Raw genomic sequence first — 18,625 nt, forward strand, 5'->3', positions numbered from 1 at the left:
CAGGTTAAGGGATTGTCCTGTCAGGATCCAATCTGACAACGCCATGAGGGGGCACCAACAGTCTTTCAGCGCAGAGAGATGAACCATATTCTAATTTGGGCAGAAAGAAATATTCTGTTCCTTTCGGCAGTCTCATTCCGGGAATAGAGAATTGGCAGGTGGACTACTTGTGTCGCCAGCAGATTATTCCCAGGGCTGTTTGTCAAAGATGGGAGACTCCAGACGTAGATCTTCTAGCTTCCAGTTCAACATAAAGTTAGTCAACTTTGTGTTCAGGATCCATTCGCATGCAGAACAGATGTGTTGGTGATACCATGGGATCAGTTCTCACGGATCTATGCATTTCCCCCTTTTCAGTTGCTTCCTCAAATTGTTTAAAGCATCAAGCTGGAAAGAAAACCGGTAATTCTGGCAGCACCAGCATGGCCCAGGTCATAGCATGCAGAAATCGTAAACATGGCATTGGAGGATCCATGGTCCCTTCCACTAATGCAAGGCCTGCTCTCACAGAGGCTGATATTCCATCCCACTTTACTAATGCTAAATTTAACGGCATGACTATAGAAACTCACCTTCTGAAGAAACGTGGGCTTTCTGGGTCAGTTATCTCTATTTTGATTAATACAAGGAAACCAGCTTCCAGAACTATAATATTATAGTCTTGAAGGCTTATGTTTACTGGTTTGAATCCAAGGGTTGGCACCCTTTGAGATGTATCATAGGCAGGCTTCTTGCCTTTCTACAATTGGGTGTAGCGATGACGTTGGCCTTGAGTACTATTAAGGGCCAAGTCTCAGGCTTATCGATTTTATTTCAAAGACCGCTTGGTACGCAAGGCCTCCATGGCTCAGATCTGTAAGGCCACAACTTGGTCTTCAATGCATACATTCACAAAACGTTATCAGGTGGATGTAAGGAGGTATGAGGATATTGCCTTTAGGCGCAGTGTGCTGCAGGCAGCAGTATAAGTCCTCAAGTCTGGGGGTACCCTGCGGGTTATCTCTCCGTCCCCTCAAGTAGCATTTCTAAGTAATTACTAAGGCTCTGTGTCCCATGTTGTACGATAAAGAAAATAGGATTTTTAGTACAGCTTATCTGTAAAATCCTTTTCTTGGAGTACATCATGGGACACAGAGGTCCCTCCCTCTCTTTTGGGATTTAAGTATATTGCTTTGCTAAAAAAAATTGGTGTGCTTCTGGAAGGAGGAGGGGTTATATAGGGAGGGAACTTCCTTAAGTATACCCAGTGTCAACACCTGAAGGTGGCCCATAACCCATTAAGTAATTACTTGGGCTCTGTGTCCCATAATTTACTGCAAGAAAAGGATTTTACAGGTAAGCTGTAATAATCCTATTATTTAAGGTACTTGTATAGTGCCACCAATTTACGCAGCGCTTTGCATATACATTGTACATTCACATCAGTCCATACCCTCTCCTTGGGTCCTAACTCGCATTCATATACTAAAGCCAATTTAGACAGAAACCAATTAACCTAGCAGCATGTCTTTGGAGTGTGGAAGGTTACCGGAGTACCAGGAGGAAACCCACGCCGGCACAGGAGAACATGCAAACTCCAGGCAGGTAGTGTTGTGGTTGGGATTCAAACTAGCAAAACTTTTTACTGCTAGATGAGTGCTACCCACTATACTACTGTGCGGCCCATTATCTGACAAATTCAGGGATACCAATATTTGTGGCCATGACAAATGCATTTGTCCACTGTCCATTCATTTTTGGAGCAATATAATTTTAGGAAATATATACATGGAAAATTTGTCACATTAATATTACTAATTTTAAGTATTCTTTACTAGACACTGCTCCACTTTAGGTTTGTTCTTTTATTTTCTATAATCCATAATGCTATTTGGGAAACTGTGGTACTAAATTACACACATAAAGAGCACCACACAAGAGGTGATGTGGTAAAATGTAAATGGCACAGTAAGCCTTATTTGCTAACATAGGAGTCAAATCAATAACCTTGCAGCTTGTTGCCTCATACTGCATGTAACGGGGTATTGCCCAACATCGAATGATAAACATATATGCTGGTATAAATATATGAATGACCTGATCCAGGTTCAAAAAGCTTTGCTATTTTACTGCCAAGAAAGCAATGCTAGTGAGGGACCAACGATAAGAACCAGTAGTAGTTGCTAGCAACAAGATTTAAAGGAGAAGTGTAGCTGTGGTGAAACATGTAATATGTTCCTGCTGCTGTAGTGTTTGGGGAATCTGAGCCCTGGGTGAGACAGCAGTACGGGGAAGTCCCCTGTACCAGCCGTCACATTTTGAAAAGAGCACAACTGTGGGAGCTTCCGCCCACACAGCTGCGTTATTCATTCTGTGAGTTCTGACATCCGTTGTGGCTGTTACCTTGTAGTTCTCAATAAACTACCACGGCGCTGATGAGTGCTGATAGTCATTCATGAAATTGCCTGCCCGTATGATGTATGGGCATGTAACTCACACTGACTGCAGGAGACCGGCATGGCACCAGCGATCGGCTGATCGCTGGTGCAATGCTTTCCAGGCCCCTGAAAAAAAAAAAAAGTTAATGCATTGTTGCCCAGTCCATTTTTTCTTATTATTGTAAGAGAGCATGAGCAGATGTCTCTTGCCTTTAGTGAGTTTAGTTCTGCTGTAATTCAGATCCAAAAAAAGTTATATAAAATAAAGTATTCATCAGATTAGGCCAATCTGTATTCTGTAAAAAAAAATCACAATAAGCGTATATTGGTTTGCGCAAAAGTTATAGCATCTACAAAATGGGGGATAACTAAGTACTTTTATTTAAGTTTTTGGGGATTTTATCTGGTAATGGCGGTGATCTGCGATTTTTAGCAGGACTGCGACATTGCGGTGGACGAATCTGACCCCAAGTGAAATTTTTTGGGGACCAGTGACATTATTTATATTGATCAGTGCTATAAAAATGCACTGATCATTGTGTAAATTTAACTGGTAGGGAAGGGGTTAACTATGTACCCTGGGTGTGTTCTAACACTGTGGGGGCTGAGCTGCCTGGGACAACTAGATTGCTGTTCCTGATCACTAGGAACACCAGATCTCAGAGTTGTCCCCTGACAGAAAGGGGATCCGCCTTGTTTACAAAGGCAGATCCCCGTTCTGCCTGTCCTCGCTGCGATCGCTGGAGGCCGGCAGACAGAGTTTGCGGGACCCGCAGCGGGCACACGGTAGAGCCCCCGCAGTTAAACATACACAGCCCGATGTACGGTTACGCTGGTTTGCGCAGGAGAGCCGACCTGCCACAGTATATATACTGTGGCTGGTCAGTCAGTGGTTAATCTCAGGCAAGATATCAAAACAAATATATGATTTGGTGTTTACTACCACCAGTTAATTATTACAGCAGTGATTGGAACTTGGCTGCAGTACTGTAAACTTACAAAATTTGCATATATATATATATATATTTTTTTTTTTTTTAGGATCTTGTATTTTCTGCATCTCCTGATTCTTCAATACGTGTTTGGTCAGTGCCGGAGGCCTCCTGCATTCAGATTTTGAGAGCTCACGAGGGAGCCGTGACTGGACTAAGTCTTCATGCAACTGGGGATTATTTGTTGAGTTGCTCTGATGACCAGGTAAAAACTTTTTTTGTGTCAATTCAAAATTTAAAAGAGAGTATTTCTTGAAAGCTAGTTTAATGCAAATCTGATACTTTATGACTGGAAATTCACATGTGAGCTTCTTTCAGTTCCTGTGCTGTGTGTGTGCACAGCAGGGAAGCAATTGTCACTATCCCACATCTCTTTATGAAGTGGATTAAAAAAATTGTAGTTTGATTGTAGAGTGATTCATTTTTTGGTGTTTGCCATTACTTTTTTTTTTTTTAATACACCTTTTTATTTTTTTCAGTATTGGGCCTTTTCTGATATCCATGCAGGACGTGTCCTTACCAAAGTGACAGATGAAACATCAGGTTGTGGTAAGCCTTTTCTAATTTCAAAGTCCTGTTTTGTCTGTCTTTGAACCTACTTGTATATCAATTCCAACTCTTTCTTTGCAGCTCTAACATGTGCTCAGTTTCATCCTGATGGGCTTATTTTTGGTACTGGAACAATGGATTCTCAGATTAAGATTTGGGATCTTAAGGTATGTTTACTTTGAGCTGTATGATGTGCCCAGTGGGCGGTGATGACTGCCAGGCACCCACAATCGCTTGTGACAGAGCGAGAACCGTGATCTGTATGTATCAACAAATCCCTGTTCTTTCAGGGATGTAGAGACAGATCGAGTGTTCATACCAAGTATGAACACCAATCGATCACTCCTCCTAGACAGTCCCATCCCCCTACAGTTAGAACACACCTAGGGAACAGTTAACTCCTTGATTGCCCCCTTCCCTACCAGTGACGTTTCTACAGTAATCAGTGCCTTTTTATAGCACTGATCACTGTATAATTGTTTGTGCTCCCAAAAATGTGTGAAGTGTCTAATTTGTCCGGCACAATATTGCAGTCATGATAAAAATCGCAGATTGCCACCATTACTAGTAACAAAATAAAATAATAAAAATGCTATAAATTTATCCCCTATTTTGTTGATGCTGCAACTTTTGTATATATGGTTATTGCGATTTTTTTTCTTTTTTCTTTTTATTTTTTTTCTCCTACCAGAAATATGTAGACTAATACATATTGGCCTAAACTGGGGAAAAAAATACTTTTTTTTTGTAGGATATTTATTATAGCTAAAAGTAAAAGGTGTTTTTTTGTTTGTTTTTCACAAAGTTGTCGCTATTTTGTTTATAGCACAAAAAATAAAAACCGCAGGGGTTATCAAATACCACCAAAAAGCTCTATTTATGGGAAAAAAAGGACGTCAATTTTGTGTACAGCATCGCATGACCACTCAATTATTAGTTTAAAGCGATAAAAATCTTCCGGGGCTGAAGTGGTTAAGACATTTTACTTAAAACAGGGCTTTTTTGCAAACACTCTGAAATTGCAAGTGTAAAACAGAACCAATTCATGCATACTCGCTTGCAAAACTGTTCTATGGCTTTTCCAGAAGGTTACGCAACTGCTGTGTATGCATAGCAGCAAGTCGTGTGTATGTGTATATATATATTTCTTTTTCTTTCACTGACTGACACGGCTTCATTAATCTTGAACATAGGGTTGTTACGCCACCTTCAGGAGAGGACTAGGCAGTCCTGTGAACATGTGAAAAAACACAGTTCTGCCCAGGGGGTGGTCCCTTCAGTAACAACCTCTCAGCCTGCTTCCTGCAGCTCAGTTTTTTCTGCCTAGTGAATTAGATGGACCTAGGAACCCTTTGGAATTTTTTTTTTTTTTTTGCTGAAGTTTGCCTTTTGCGCAAGATTTTTAGATCCTGTGATCTGCTATCAACAGCTAGCTGGGTGACAGGCTGGATAATCTAGATCCTTGTAGTCTCCCCAGCCTGCCCATCAAGCGTGTGCAGACACTAGCTACACGCTGGGTTGGCCACGACATGCCCCTCAGCCTCCAGGGGTGGCCTGTGAGCGCAACACTCCGGGGCGTGCCTATGACCAGACGACCAGTGTCTTTGTCACAGTGTGCCTTTCGCCAACAGCCACCATGTACTGCTCGGAGAGTGGGTCTGTGATGAAATGTCCCCAGCTAGTCCAGATGGTAAGTACAGCTCTCCCTGCCTCGGCAGGATTGAGCAGCTGGGAATTCCCTGGGAGGTCGATTTGGGGGTCCCTCTCTTCTCTCCCTGTCCCTATTTTCCTTCCACTCCTGTGGGGGATGCTGCATGATGGGCTGCTGAGCGAGGTGTGTACCTGTAACCAGGGATCCCCTGGGGGGCTCTCGCCTTGGATGGGGGGCTGCACTGGGTGGCTGTGTCCCTGGGTGTCGGTGGTCTCCCCGCTGGGTGTCTGGAGGTCTGCATGTGCTGATCGCCATAGCGCTGTTCTGCCGCCATTTTCACTGTCCTTTCACTGTGTACAGTTGTTTAGCGGCCATTCTTTGTGTGCCTCCGTGGAAAGCATGGTCAAGGGCCATTTTTCTGTAGCTCAGCGGCCATTTTCTTTGCGATTATGTCCTTTATACAGGGCGGACATTTTTTGTAGTCCAGTGTGGTTTTAATGCTCAGCGCTGGTCCCTGCTGCTCAGAACAGCGTGATTTCTCACTCAGGACACCTGGGAGCTGACACAGGAAACAGAAACTTGTAGCTGAAAGGCGCAGAACTCGATCAGGGTGGTGAGGCCTGCGGTGGCCCTTTCTGACACTTTTTGTTTACATTAAAAAATATATTTTTTGCTAGAAAATTACCTTGAACCCCCAAACATTATTTTTTTTGTTAAAGCAAAAGCACTACAGAATAAAATGGTGGGGGTTGCAACTTATTTTTTCAAACATATTTTTTTTTTTATTTGAATGCACTAAAACACACTTTATTGCCCAAATGTAAAAAAAAAAAAAATGAAATAAAAAAGCTGATATGACGAGTGATACCAAACATGACATGCTTTAAAATTGCACACAAACTTGCAGCGGCGACAAACTACATACATTTTTAATAACCTTTGCAGGTTACCACTTTAGATTTACAGAGGAGGTCTACTGCTAAAATGAATGCCCTCGATCTAACTTTTGCGGTGATACCTCACATTCATGGTGCAATTGCTGTTGACATATGACACCAGACCAACGCTTGCATTCGCGTAAGAGGGGATGCTTTTTTTTCCCCCGTTTTTCTTAATCATTTTTATTGTTATCTCAGGGAATGTAACTATTTCCTATGATCGCAATAGGTAGTGACAGGTACTTTTTTTGGGGGGGGGGGAAACTGGGGTCTATTAGACCCTAGATCTCTCTCCTCTGCCCTCAAGGCTTCTGACCACACCAAGATCAGTATGATTAAATGCTATCCTAATTTCCCGATGACGCTATTTATATACGGCAAAATTTAAGTCATGAAAAATTCTCATAGCTTCTGGTTTCTTGTGCCATAAAGATGATTGGAGCCATTCTGGTCTCCGATTTAGCTTTATGATCAGCTGGCGGAACCACGGCTGCATTCTCGGGTTCCCTGTTGGGACTGGAGAGCTAGAGAAACCCATGGAAGATGGTGGGGGGGGGGGGGAGACGTTCCCTCTGCTTGTAAAAGCAGTCTAGAGGCTAATTAGCTGCTAGGATTGCTTTTACATGAAAGCCGACCACTGGCTGAAAAGAATAATACCAAGATGATCATTCTGGTATAACCACTCAGTCCAACAACATACCAGTACGTTGCTGGTTCTTGTTGGGCATATATTGTAATGTTCTTTTTTTCATGCAGTCTATGGACTGAACGAAAAAAAAGAGTATGATCGGTCGGTATGCCCACCATTAAAATACCACCCTCCATCCACCCACTTCTAATGATGGCCATACATGCACCATTGTCTTTTAACTGTGGTGGTGAAATCACCTCCTACAGCGCTGGAGTCGTTGATTTACGTATCGTGGGAGCAAACACTTGCTGTCAAAATCGGTGCTGTAGCTTAATGGCATACCTGCTAAGCAAATGATGGTTAACAATAAAACAAAGTAACATTATAGTATAACAGTAAAGCCCCATACACACTATCAGATTTTCTGATGATTTTTTCCTTCCGATTTACCAAAACCATATAATATGTGGTCAAACCTTAGGAGATTCAATGTGTCTGCAATCAGGCAGGCCCTTGTGCTACATGGTTTTGGTAAATCTGATGGTGTGTATGGGGCTTCAGACTTACCATACCTGCAAAGCAAATACAATAAAACATAGTAAAAATAAAACATTACAGTTCTAAAATACAGTACCAAGAGAGAACAATAGCACAGACAACAGAGAGCAAACGTAAGAGAGAACAATAGAAGAAAAATAAAACCAACTATTTCTTTATCGTACATCATAGGACACAGAGTTCCAAGTAATTATTTGGTGGGTTATAGGCCTACCTTCAGGTGTTGACACTGGTATAACCAATACAGGCAGTGGACTCCCCTATATAACCCCTCCTCCTTCCAGGATTACCTCAGTTTTTCGCCAGTGTCTAAAGGTGTTGGTCGTGAGTGAAGATGTGCTCTAAAGGAGCTCCAGGAGGGATCCATGCTGGATTTAAAGAAACCTCCACAATTAGATCAATCCTCGCCACTGAGGCCATAGGATGGTACCTGGACCTCAATGAAAGAACGAGGTTTTGCCTGTAATGCTTCTCTTTGAGAGCTGGACCCTAGGAACCAGGAAGCTTTTTGGTCTTGCTACATTTCCTAAAGCTGTCCTGAGGGGTGCTATACAAGGCCCAAAGGAGCGGAACCTTTTATAAGGGCCCCTGTCTTTGAGCGTGTGTTAACGCAGCCCGCTGTGATGGGTGAAGTTTGGATCTGCTGTTTCAGCAGTATCCTGCAGCAAGGATAAGGTAAAAAAAAAAAAAAGGGTTATGTGATTTTTAATTTTTTTTCTTAAAAAAAAAAAAAAAAAAAAAAAAGAGAAAACCTTTATATGCCTTAAATGCCATAGAACAGCGCTGTCTCAGTATATGTGTTGTCCAGCAGAGGGGGTTCTTATTTTCTTAAGGGAATTAGCAGGCTGAATGGTTATCAGCTGCTTAGCAGTTAAGGGAAAAAGTTCCCATAATCATTAAAACTGCAGAGTTTAGCAGCATGCTGACAGAACCCCCCCCTTTCTCTCCCCCGCTAGACGCTGCGATTTCCAATGTGAATAAAAATGTTGTCTGCATTGGAGAACTTTTAAAATCTCTTTGTGACCGTTGTAATTTTGCCTGTGGACATGTGAAGCCCACAGGCATCCTCTTCCGGGATACGGGCATGCTGATGGACCAGCATGCACAGCTGTTAGATTGCCGATCTCGCGCAATGCGCAGTATCGCCGTCATCAACTACACAGGTTGTCATCACAACGGGCGGAGTCGTAGGAAGTCCCGTCCCGTACAGACGCCGCACATACTCCTGGGAAATAAAAACAACGATCCCAGGAGCCCCTGCGGCCGACAGGAAGAACTGACCTGCCGCTGAAGCCCCGCCCATTTCTGCAGCGGCACCGCCCCTTTCCGTAATCTCCAGAGGCAGGAAATTTGAAAGAAGAAGAAAGCAGAAGAAGACATCAGAAAGGTAAGAGGGATATCTAGTGATTAGGGAGGGGGGGGGGGGGTGTCACATAGACGTAGGACTAGTAATTAGGGTGGACCTCCGCTTTAGGGATCCAACAGATAAAAATTTGGAAGGTCTGTTAAAAACCTCCTTTTCCTTATTAGGGACCATAACTCAGCCTGCGATAGCAGCCATAGGCATCTGTCAGTCCTTAAAGGACCAGTTTACAGATGCCCTCAAAGAGCTCCCTGCACAACAAGCTCAGGAGTTGGCCGAGCTACCTAAAGCATTATGCTTTACCATAGATGCTATAAAGGACTCTATTCACCAGGCATCACGTCTGGCACTTATACTTGCACACATGTGAAGGACCCTTTGGTTAAAGGGTTGGTCAGCTGAAACGCCTTGTAAAAATCTTCTAACTGGGTTTCCCTTTAAGGGAGAACGCCTTTTTGGAGATAGCTTGGATAAATACATTCAGACTATTTCCAGCGGAAAGAAAAGATAAACGTCCGTTTAAACAGACTTTTTCCCCAGCGCCAAGGGCATCCTCCTCTAGGCAGGGGGCGACGGCCTTTGCCGTCGGACCCCATGGGAAGATCTCAGGGTCAGACCCAGGCACAGAGGAGAACCTGGGGCCGCAAGTCTGCAAAGCGGAATACCAAGGCATCATCATGAAGAGGCATCCCCCCTCACCAAGGTGGGGGGAAGACTTCTGAAGTTCTCAGAAGTCTGGCAGAGGGAAATTCAGGACAGATGGACCCTCTCCATTGCATCTCTAGGATACAAGCTAGAATTTCCACCTGCCCGTTTTCTCAGATCAAACGTTCCGAGGGATCCAGCCAAAAACCAATCCCTGTTGCAAGCTTTGGACCGATTATTGGCTCAAAGGGTGATCATGCAGATCCCCAAAATAAACCTTCAGACCAATTATCTGGAAGGTAGTGACAACGGATAAGTAAAAAATAAGCTGCGCTAAACCATAAGTGTACCACAGGGCTAAAGCCTCCCGTGCATGTAATCAACATATATTGTGACAATATCACATAGACTTTATCTCACCCTTACCATATGGGTAATATAAAGAGCAAAAAAATTCTAAATTAATCATGAATTATAATCCAACAATGCAACAGTGTAATGAACACCCAATGTGCTAATTAATAAACCATATACAAATATAAAAATGAATACGAAAAAGTTTTCAGATGAAATTAAATATAAATGACGAAATAGAGTCCTCCACATGTGAATAGTGCTCAATCCGCCACCAAATGTGTAGATCTACTTCTTACCAGAAGTTCATGACCCCCCACTACAGAGGGTCGCAAAACGCATGTAGATATACAATTATCTCCCACTCCGAAATGGATCCTTGCTGCTCTCCTCAGACTACCTCTTCCATCAGATGAATAGCTGGATGCACTTCCTCAATACATCTCCCATATACTTAAAAACTCAGGGTGCACACCATTTGCATGGAAAAGAAATAAAGCTCCAATAGTATAAAACCTTTTATTAACTGGATCCAATATAAATAAATTGCACTTACAATGTACAAGAAAAACGTCAGCCTTGAATCCGTTGCGCCGGCCGGACGCATACGGACAAACTCGTCCTTCCTGAATACAAACTACTCCACACGAGGTGACGTCAGGTCACTCCGCCCCGCGGACCATGGATGCCAGCCTTTCAGGCTGGGAAGCAGTACTAGACAAAACGACTGTCCAGGGACGATGGTCAGGAACCGAGCGTACCTTACCCATCAACATCCTAGAGATTCGGGCAGTATATCTGGCACTAAAGACCTGGACCTCCAGGTTAAAGGATTTTCCTGTCAGGATTTAATCCGACAATGCCACGACCGTGGCATATATCAATCACCAAGGGGGCACCAGAAGTCTCTCAGCTCAGAGAGAGCTGAACCAGATTCTAACTTGGGCGGAAGAGAATGTCCCCTGCCTATCGACAGTTTTCATTCCGGGGGTAGAAAATTGGCAGGCAGACTAAGTCGCCAGCAACTATTCCGGGGAATGGTCTCTTCATCCCAAAGTGTTTCGAGCTGTTTGCCAAAAATGGGGGACTCCGGACGTAGACCTTCTAGCGTCCAGATTCAACACAAAGCTAGTCAACTTTGTGTCCAGGACAAGGGACCCACTCGCGTACGGAACAGATGCATTGGTGACCCCCTGGGATCACTTCTTACTAATCTATGCTTTTCCCCTGATCCAGTTGCTGCCTCGGCTTATTTCCAGGATCAAGCTGAAAAGAAAGTCGGTAATTCTGATAGCACCAGCATGGCCCAGAAGGTCATGGTTCGCGGAGATCGTAAAGATGACAGTGGATGGTCCTTGTCCCCTTCCACTGAGGCCAGACCTGCTATCGCAGGGGCCTATATTCCATCCTACTTTAAAAACGCTAAATTTAACGGCTCGGCTATTGAGACCCACATTCTGAAGAAACGTGGGCTTTCCAGGTCAGTTATCTCTACTTTGATTAATTTTAGGAAGCCTTCTTCTACAGCTATATATTATAGAGACTGGAACGCTTATGTTTCCTGGTGTGAATCCAAGGGTTGGCACCCTCGGAGATATATTATAGGCAGAATTCTTGCCTTTCTACAGTTAGGCGTAGAGATGAAGCTGGCCCTGAGTACTATTAAGGGTCAAGTCTCAGCCTTATTAATTCTGTTTCAAAGACCGCTTGCTACGCATTCTTTAGTCCGGGGTTTCATGCAAGGAGTGCTGTGAATAAATCCATCAGTTAGATCTCCTTTAAGCCCTTGGGATTTGAATCTAGTTTTGTCAGTGTTACAAAAATAGCCATTTGAACTATTACATCATATTCCTTTAGTCCTTTTGACAAGGAAGCCGATATTTTTAGTTGCTATATCGTCAGCAAGGAGGGTGTCAGAATTGGCTGCTCCTTCTTGTAAAGAGCCATATTTGGTTATTCATGAGGACAGAGTGGTGTTACGCCCTCGTCCAGGCTTTTTGCCAAAGGTAGTTTCAGACTTTCATCTGAAAGAAGATATTGTCTTGCCTTCGTTTTTTCCCAGACCAGGTTCCAGGAAAGAAAAATCTACATTGTCTTGATGTAGTGAGAGCAGTGAAAATCTATTTGAAGAAAACCGCTCAGAATCGTAAGACTGACGTCTTATTCATTCTGCCAGAGGGTCCTAAGAAGGGACAGCAGCGTCGAAATCCAATGTCTCCAAGTGGATTCGGCAAGTTATAATTCAAACTTATGGTTTAAAGGGAAAGATTCCCCCTTTTCAAGTTAAGGCACACTCCACCAGAGCGGTTGGTGCTTCTTGGGCAGTGCGTCTCCATGTCTCAGATCTGCAAGGCCGCAACTTCTTCAGTGCATACATTTGCAAAATGTTATCAAGTGCATGTAAGATGGAATGAGGATATCGCTTTCGGGCACAGTGTGCTGCAGGCAGCAGTATAAATCCTCAGGTCTGGGGATTACCCTACGGGTTGTGTCTCCCTCCCCTCAAGTAGCATTGCTATGGGACATCCCACCAAGTAATTACTTGAGAAAATAGGATTTTTAAAACGGCTTACCTGTAAAATCCTTTTCTTGGGGTACATCATAGGACACAGCTCCCGCCCCTCTGTTTTATGGGGTGAGAGTATATTGCTTGGCTACAAAAACTGAGGTACTCCTGGAAGGAGGAGGGGGTTATATAGGGGAGTCAACTTCCTGCATTAGTTATACCAGTGTCAACACCTGAAGGTGGGCCTATAACCCACCAAGTAATTACTTTGAGACTCTGTGTCCTATGATGTACTCCAAGAAAAGGATTTTACAGGTAAGTTGTTTTAAAAATCCTATTTTTTGGCTTTCTTATTTTGTGTTTTTTTTTTTTGTTTGTTTTTTGCACTTTTCTATATAAACTGTAAACTTTCCAGATTAGGGTCTCTCAAAATGTTATGGTCATCACATCTTTTGAGACCCTATGTTGGTATGCCTAGGACTGTGCAATGCTGTACCCTACGCTAATACTCCACCAGTGTGTGGTAGCGTTCGAAACAGTCACCAATGCAAAGACCAGCTTGGTCAGGACAGGAGGGACAATAAAAGCGTGTGTCATGCCTATATCCACACTTTCTACAGCCACAACATCTTCTTTGGGTAGGGGTACCCGAGAGGACATGTGGAAAATGCCTCTCATGCAGCTGGCTCACTGCATTTGGATTGGGAAGTTGGGCCACAGTAACAGGGCTGTGATGATCTCTTCCTGGAATTTAAGGAAGGATCCAGTTCGTCCTGAAGCTTTGTATAGCACATAAGCAGTCAGCAGAGCCAAATGAAATAAGTATACAGACACTTTTTTTTTTGTACTAGAATCTGGCCTTATGAGCAATTGGGTACGGCGCCAACAACTGGTTGTTGAGGTTTACCCCTCTCATATTAAGGTTATATTCGTGTACACAGAGGGGTTTCTCAACAATGGCAGTCACCGTAGGAATTTGGACCGTCGTGTCTGCATGAAGGGTGGACAGAACGAAAACATTCTTATTATCCCTCTACTTCACAGCGTGCAATTTATTACATCTCAAGCAGTCTCTCTCCCCCAGCTTAAGACTGCATCATACAAGCTGCTGGGGTAAGCCCCGGCAATTAGATCGCACGGTGCCACATGCGCTAATTACGTGATCAAACAAGAGACTAATAAGTTCCACACATGTAATAATTGTCCACATACAAGTGGTACCCCTTTCCGAATAAGGGTGACGCCAAGTCCCACACAATCTTACCAGCACTCCCTATGTAGTTGTGCAGTTCCCCGGCTCTACGTAACTATCTCTTCCCTCGTAAACCATAAAACTATATGTATAGCCTGTGGCCCTGTCACAGAGCTTGTACGTCTTGACCCCATATCTGGCACACTTGCTGGCAAGATACTGGTTGAATGACAAGCGGCCAGAAAACTTAATCGGGGACTCATCAATGCAGACAACTTGATCGGGAGTAAACAAGGCTGCAAACTGTTGGTTGAAGTGGTTTACGAGGAAGCAACCAAGGACGACAGAGTTCATCATATTGAAGTGCATGAACTGCAGGATCTGCTCATATCGTGTCCTGGTTATGATGATGGAGAACACGGGCATATGGTGAATTGGGTCGGTGGGCCAATATGACCGCAACTCTTTTTAGTTATGCTCATGAGGAGAGATAGGTCCAGGTAGGTCTTAAATTCGGAAACCGTAATTGGTTTCCATTCTATGGCAAAGGTTAGCTGGGGATTAATGCCAATGAATTAACCGGCATATAAATTGCTTTTGTCTACAATAGATCTATAGAGATCTTCTGTAAAAAACAGCGAATAAAAAATCAAGTGACGTAAAATCAACTGTTTACACTTGAATTCCGGGTTGGCCAGTGAATGGGGTAAGTACGGGTGCTGCAGTAGTGATGGGCTCCCAATTAGGATTGGCAAATGCAGCAGGAATGGCACTATGGGTTTCGACGGGCCTGTCTTTGTCGTCTTGGTGGCTTCAGGACTCTACTTGTGCTAGCCACCTCGCCTGCTTGAATTGCGCTTGCTCGCCATGTCACCACATGATACTGCAGTGCTGGATGTACGACCATGATGTACTAGGCCATTGATGCTTGCCAGCTCACCAGAAGGATGAGTGGCACTAGTACTGGCTCTCTGCTTCATACGAGAGCCCTGTGGTTCTTACACCTCAACAGCAGAACGGGGTCTGGTATGCATCACCTTGGCAGGGACCACAATGCCATCGCCAGAGCTATCTGTCGGGGTACTGCTGCTGTCTACTGGTCCATATTCTGAGCCTAAATCTGACAATTAGTGACTTCCTCTTCACCATCTGTCATGCTTAGAAACGTTTAGGCCTCTTCACTATTGTACTTTTGATTTGATCTCTAAATTTACTAGTACAGTAGTGACTCGCAGGAAAAAAGCTCCTGACTGTCAGTGACTGACTACCAAAAAAACTGTTAACGGGATCAGGCTTTTGATCCCTGTGAATGCTAACACTGCATTTTTGGGAACCCTAAACTGCTGGGGATGCTAATATAGTTCTGATCAGATATTGATCCGTTCAGACACTATACTACTAAGGGATGTGTATTCTGACGCTGCCTGGGGCGACGCAGACCCTATCTGGCACTAAAACCTAACTGATATCGCCCGCCAGGTGATCAGAGGGTTAAAGCTTGAGGTAAAATACATTGGGGGTCCTGACGCTATAAACAATTAACTAGCTAACCAGTGTCACCTGTGACACTTATACAGTAATCACTGGTGACAGGGTAATCAAGGGGGTACTCCTTTATTGGAGGGGTTCCTAGATCTATCTGGCCCTAATACTAATTACCCTAACTCTGATTTTGGTCACTAATGACACCAGAACAATGATTTAAAAAAAAACTGCACTGGGTGAAGGGGTTAACTGGGGGGTGGAAAGTGTACCTATGTGGACTGGTGTCAGTGTAGTGTTTAGTGCGCTTACTGTGAGATGTCTCCTCTCCTCTGTCTGGAACAGAAAAGACTGACACAAGGAGAGATAGCATCACTTCCCCTGCTGTGTTTACACTTACACATGCAGGGGAAGGATCTCATTACCCAGGAGCGATCACCAGGTCCAAGCCAGATTTCATTGGCCGGGAATTGATCAGTTCTGGATCAAATCCGATCATCGTGGTTTCCTTAACATTGCGGGGATTCGCCTGCCTGTGCCATTCTGCCACAGGAAAACTGCGGCAGCTGGTCGGGAAGCAGTTAAGATGCACATCCAAGAGTCTCTTAAATATTCATACTCTCCTCAGCAAACACCAATTGTGGAAGAGAGTTCCACATCCTTATTACCCCGTCATTGAAAAACCCCCTGCACTGTTTAAGGTTAAACCGCTTCTCCTCCAATCTGTCTGTCCCCGTGTCCTCTTACAATCCTTGAGACTGAATAGTTTCTTTTTCCTATGCTGGGATAGCCATTGAGGTATAAATTCCCATCATATCCTCTCAAGCGTCATTTTTCCAGCGAGAATAGATTGTGTTTGCAGTCATTCCTCGTAATCGAGGTCCTCCAGTCCCCTTATTAGTTTTGTTGCCCTTCTTTGGACTCTCTGGTTCCAGCACATCCCTTCTGAGGACTGGTGACCAGAACTGTACAAAATACTCCAGATATGGTCTAACCAGAGTTTTATTAAGTTGTAGGATTATAGTGTTAATCCTGGCGTATATCCCTTTTCTTTTTCATACATCACCGGAAACAAATTCAGGCTAATATTCATTACCTACTGGGTTATCCTCCATCATTAGGTGAATGGACACTGGTAGACAAAGGTCTTCAGACAGGAAGTGATCCCCTATATTACCCCTCCCGTACAGGAAGCACTTTAGTTTTTCTTTTTACCAGTGTCTGCAAGGTGGATGGCACGGTTTGAGCTCCAGGTCAAAATCAATCAAGGGATTGACTGATCGGATCCATTTGACACAGGCTTTTATGCTTAGATAAATGGTACCCGAACCTCGCAAAGAAGACTCAAAATCCTGCAAGGTTTTGCCTCTAACATGTCCTCCAGGCACTGGACACTACAGCGCTAAGGCAGTTCCTGCAGGGGGCTGTACAGGTCCAAGGGAGTGGACCCTAAACATTAAAGGGTACCCAGCCCTTGAAGGTTCAAGTGAAAGGAACCCGCCATGAAGAGGAAAGGTTGGGCCCTTAGCTCCTAAGTGGTCCTGCACCTGGACGGGTTAGTGAAACAGAAATAAACAATAAATGTAGCGCTATGAAAGTGTGGTGAACATACGTGTGGTGAACATCCTGTGGATGATAGACTATTCCTCCTCCGATTGGAAGACCTACAGTAATTTCAAAGGCTGTTAGACCGGGGGGGAATCCGTCCATTTCTTTATGCCCGTATGATCTCATGGTTTTGGTAAGAGTACCCATCCTGCTCTTCTTTAGCTAGAACTCACTGCTTTGATGTCCTCAAGATCACTCTGCTTTTTTTACTTTGCGTGAAACACTATATTTCACGTCCTGTGTGGACTTTAATGACTCTTTGCGTTTACTTATTAGGACTTTATTGAATTTTTTTTCAATACTTGTCACGTATGTTCACCATACTTTCATAGCGCTACATTTATAGTTTATTTCTGTTTATGAATTTGGTTATGTTCGTATGTAGCTGCTTTTTTTTTTTCACATTTTGATTAGCACAATATTTTCCTATTTCGTTTTGGGTTAGTGAAACCCCTTTATTATTGTGGGGTGTCACATTGATTGTAACATTCAGTCAAGCTAGCGAAAGACTGGACACCTTTGCGCTGTGACCATACGGGTCAGTTCTGGGTTAGCTGTGGGTGTTTGCAAAGTGTGCCTTTTTTGCTTGTCTGGCTTTTTTTTTTTTTACCTATATGGTGGTGCACCATTTCGCCTTGGTTCGCCATGCTTTGCTGCACATTCATCATAACCTTTATCTGGGAGCACAAATATTTGTGTCGTACGCAAATAGTCACGCCCATTCGCCGGGACCGCGCACGTGCATACACAGAACGTTCTGGTGCACACCTTGCTTATTTAAGCTGCGCAGGCCAAGCATGTGGTGCTTCCAGAAGGCAGCTGTGAGACACAGAGCAGGATCTTAACACACTCTTGCAGTGGTTTATTTTTCCTTACCCGGGTCACATGAGTCACTAGGTGTTGCTTGGCAGGCTAAAGGTGCTTAGCAGGATTGTTGCATAGGGGCTTGGTGAGCCCTATTAAAGGGTCTTCCTTCTGAGGTGTTTTAACAGTTTTTTCAGCATTATATGTCTTCCAAAAAGGGAAGTGGGAATAACACCATTTGGAAGGGCACACCTATGTCATCAGTAGTTACTGATGAACCTAGTCTTATCCCTAGTGTTGTATCCCTTAAAAGACAAAAGGCTCCCGAGCAATCTGAGCTGCCTATCTGGTATTGTGCCTACAGTCAACGTTGCTGCTTCACCCTTTATCACTAAGGATGAACTGTCCTTAGCACTAGCCGGATTAGCGCTCAGAGTTGCCGGCATGATCGCCTCCATCCCCCAGGGTGTCATTATGCGTGACAGATCCCCCTCCCCGGAGTCTCCTATCCTGGAGCAGGAATGCGTTGAGGATGGAGAATAGCTGAAAGCTCAGGATTCGGTGGAGTCCCCAGCAGATGAGTCTGCTTCTGAGCAATCTGGACAAGAAGATAGACAGTAGATGTCTGCCTCTCAGTCGCTGAGGCTTTTGATCCTGACTCTGACCGAAATGGTTCATTTTGTCTTTAAGTTGCCTCTTGCAGAGGTGACTGAGCCCCCCTGGTCCTCTTTGGGATCTCGGAGACCTTTTCAGGTCGCACAGACCTTCCCACCACTCCCCTTGTTGGAACAGGCAGTGTATGATTTTTGTGAACATCCTAAAAGGACTTTTTTGCCTCCTAAGGTGTTTTCCCTTTTATATCCCATGGGTGAAAAGTATGTTTAAAAAAAATAGATCATTGCCAGCCTTAGATGCAGCAGTCTCTTCCTTAAATA

At 44.0% G+C, this 18,625-nt stretch overlaps 1 protein-coding gene across 2 annotated transcripts in view; it reads left to right on the forward strand.

Annotated features, from left to right (window-relative positions):
- Nucleotides 1-18,625, forward strand: part of PRPF19 (pre-mRNA processing factor 19) — a 563,471-nt gene that overhangs the window by 372,677 nt on the left and 172,169 nt on the right. For both annotated transcript variants that reach the window (XM_077454802.1, XM_077454803.1), the window contains exons 11-13: nt 3,459-3,614; nt 3,889-3,958; nt 4,040-4,125. In XM_077454802.1, coding sequence (XP_077310928.1) covers nt 3,459-3,614; nt 3,889-3,958; nt 4,040-4,125 — 312 coding nt within the window. The remainder of the gene's footprint in view (nt 1-3,458; nt 3,615-3,888; nt 3,959-4,039; nt 4,126-18,625) is intronic.

The sequence above is a fragment of the Lithobates pipiens genome, unplaced genomic scaffold (genome assembly GCF_037356315.1).
Source record: "Lithobates pipiens isolate NorthernLeopardFrog02 unplaced genomic scaffold, aLitPip1_a1.2 Scaffold_25, whole genome shotgun sequence".
NCBI lineage: Eukaryota > Metazoa > Chordata > Amphibia > Anura > Ranidae > Lithobates > Lithobates pipiens.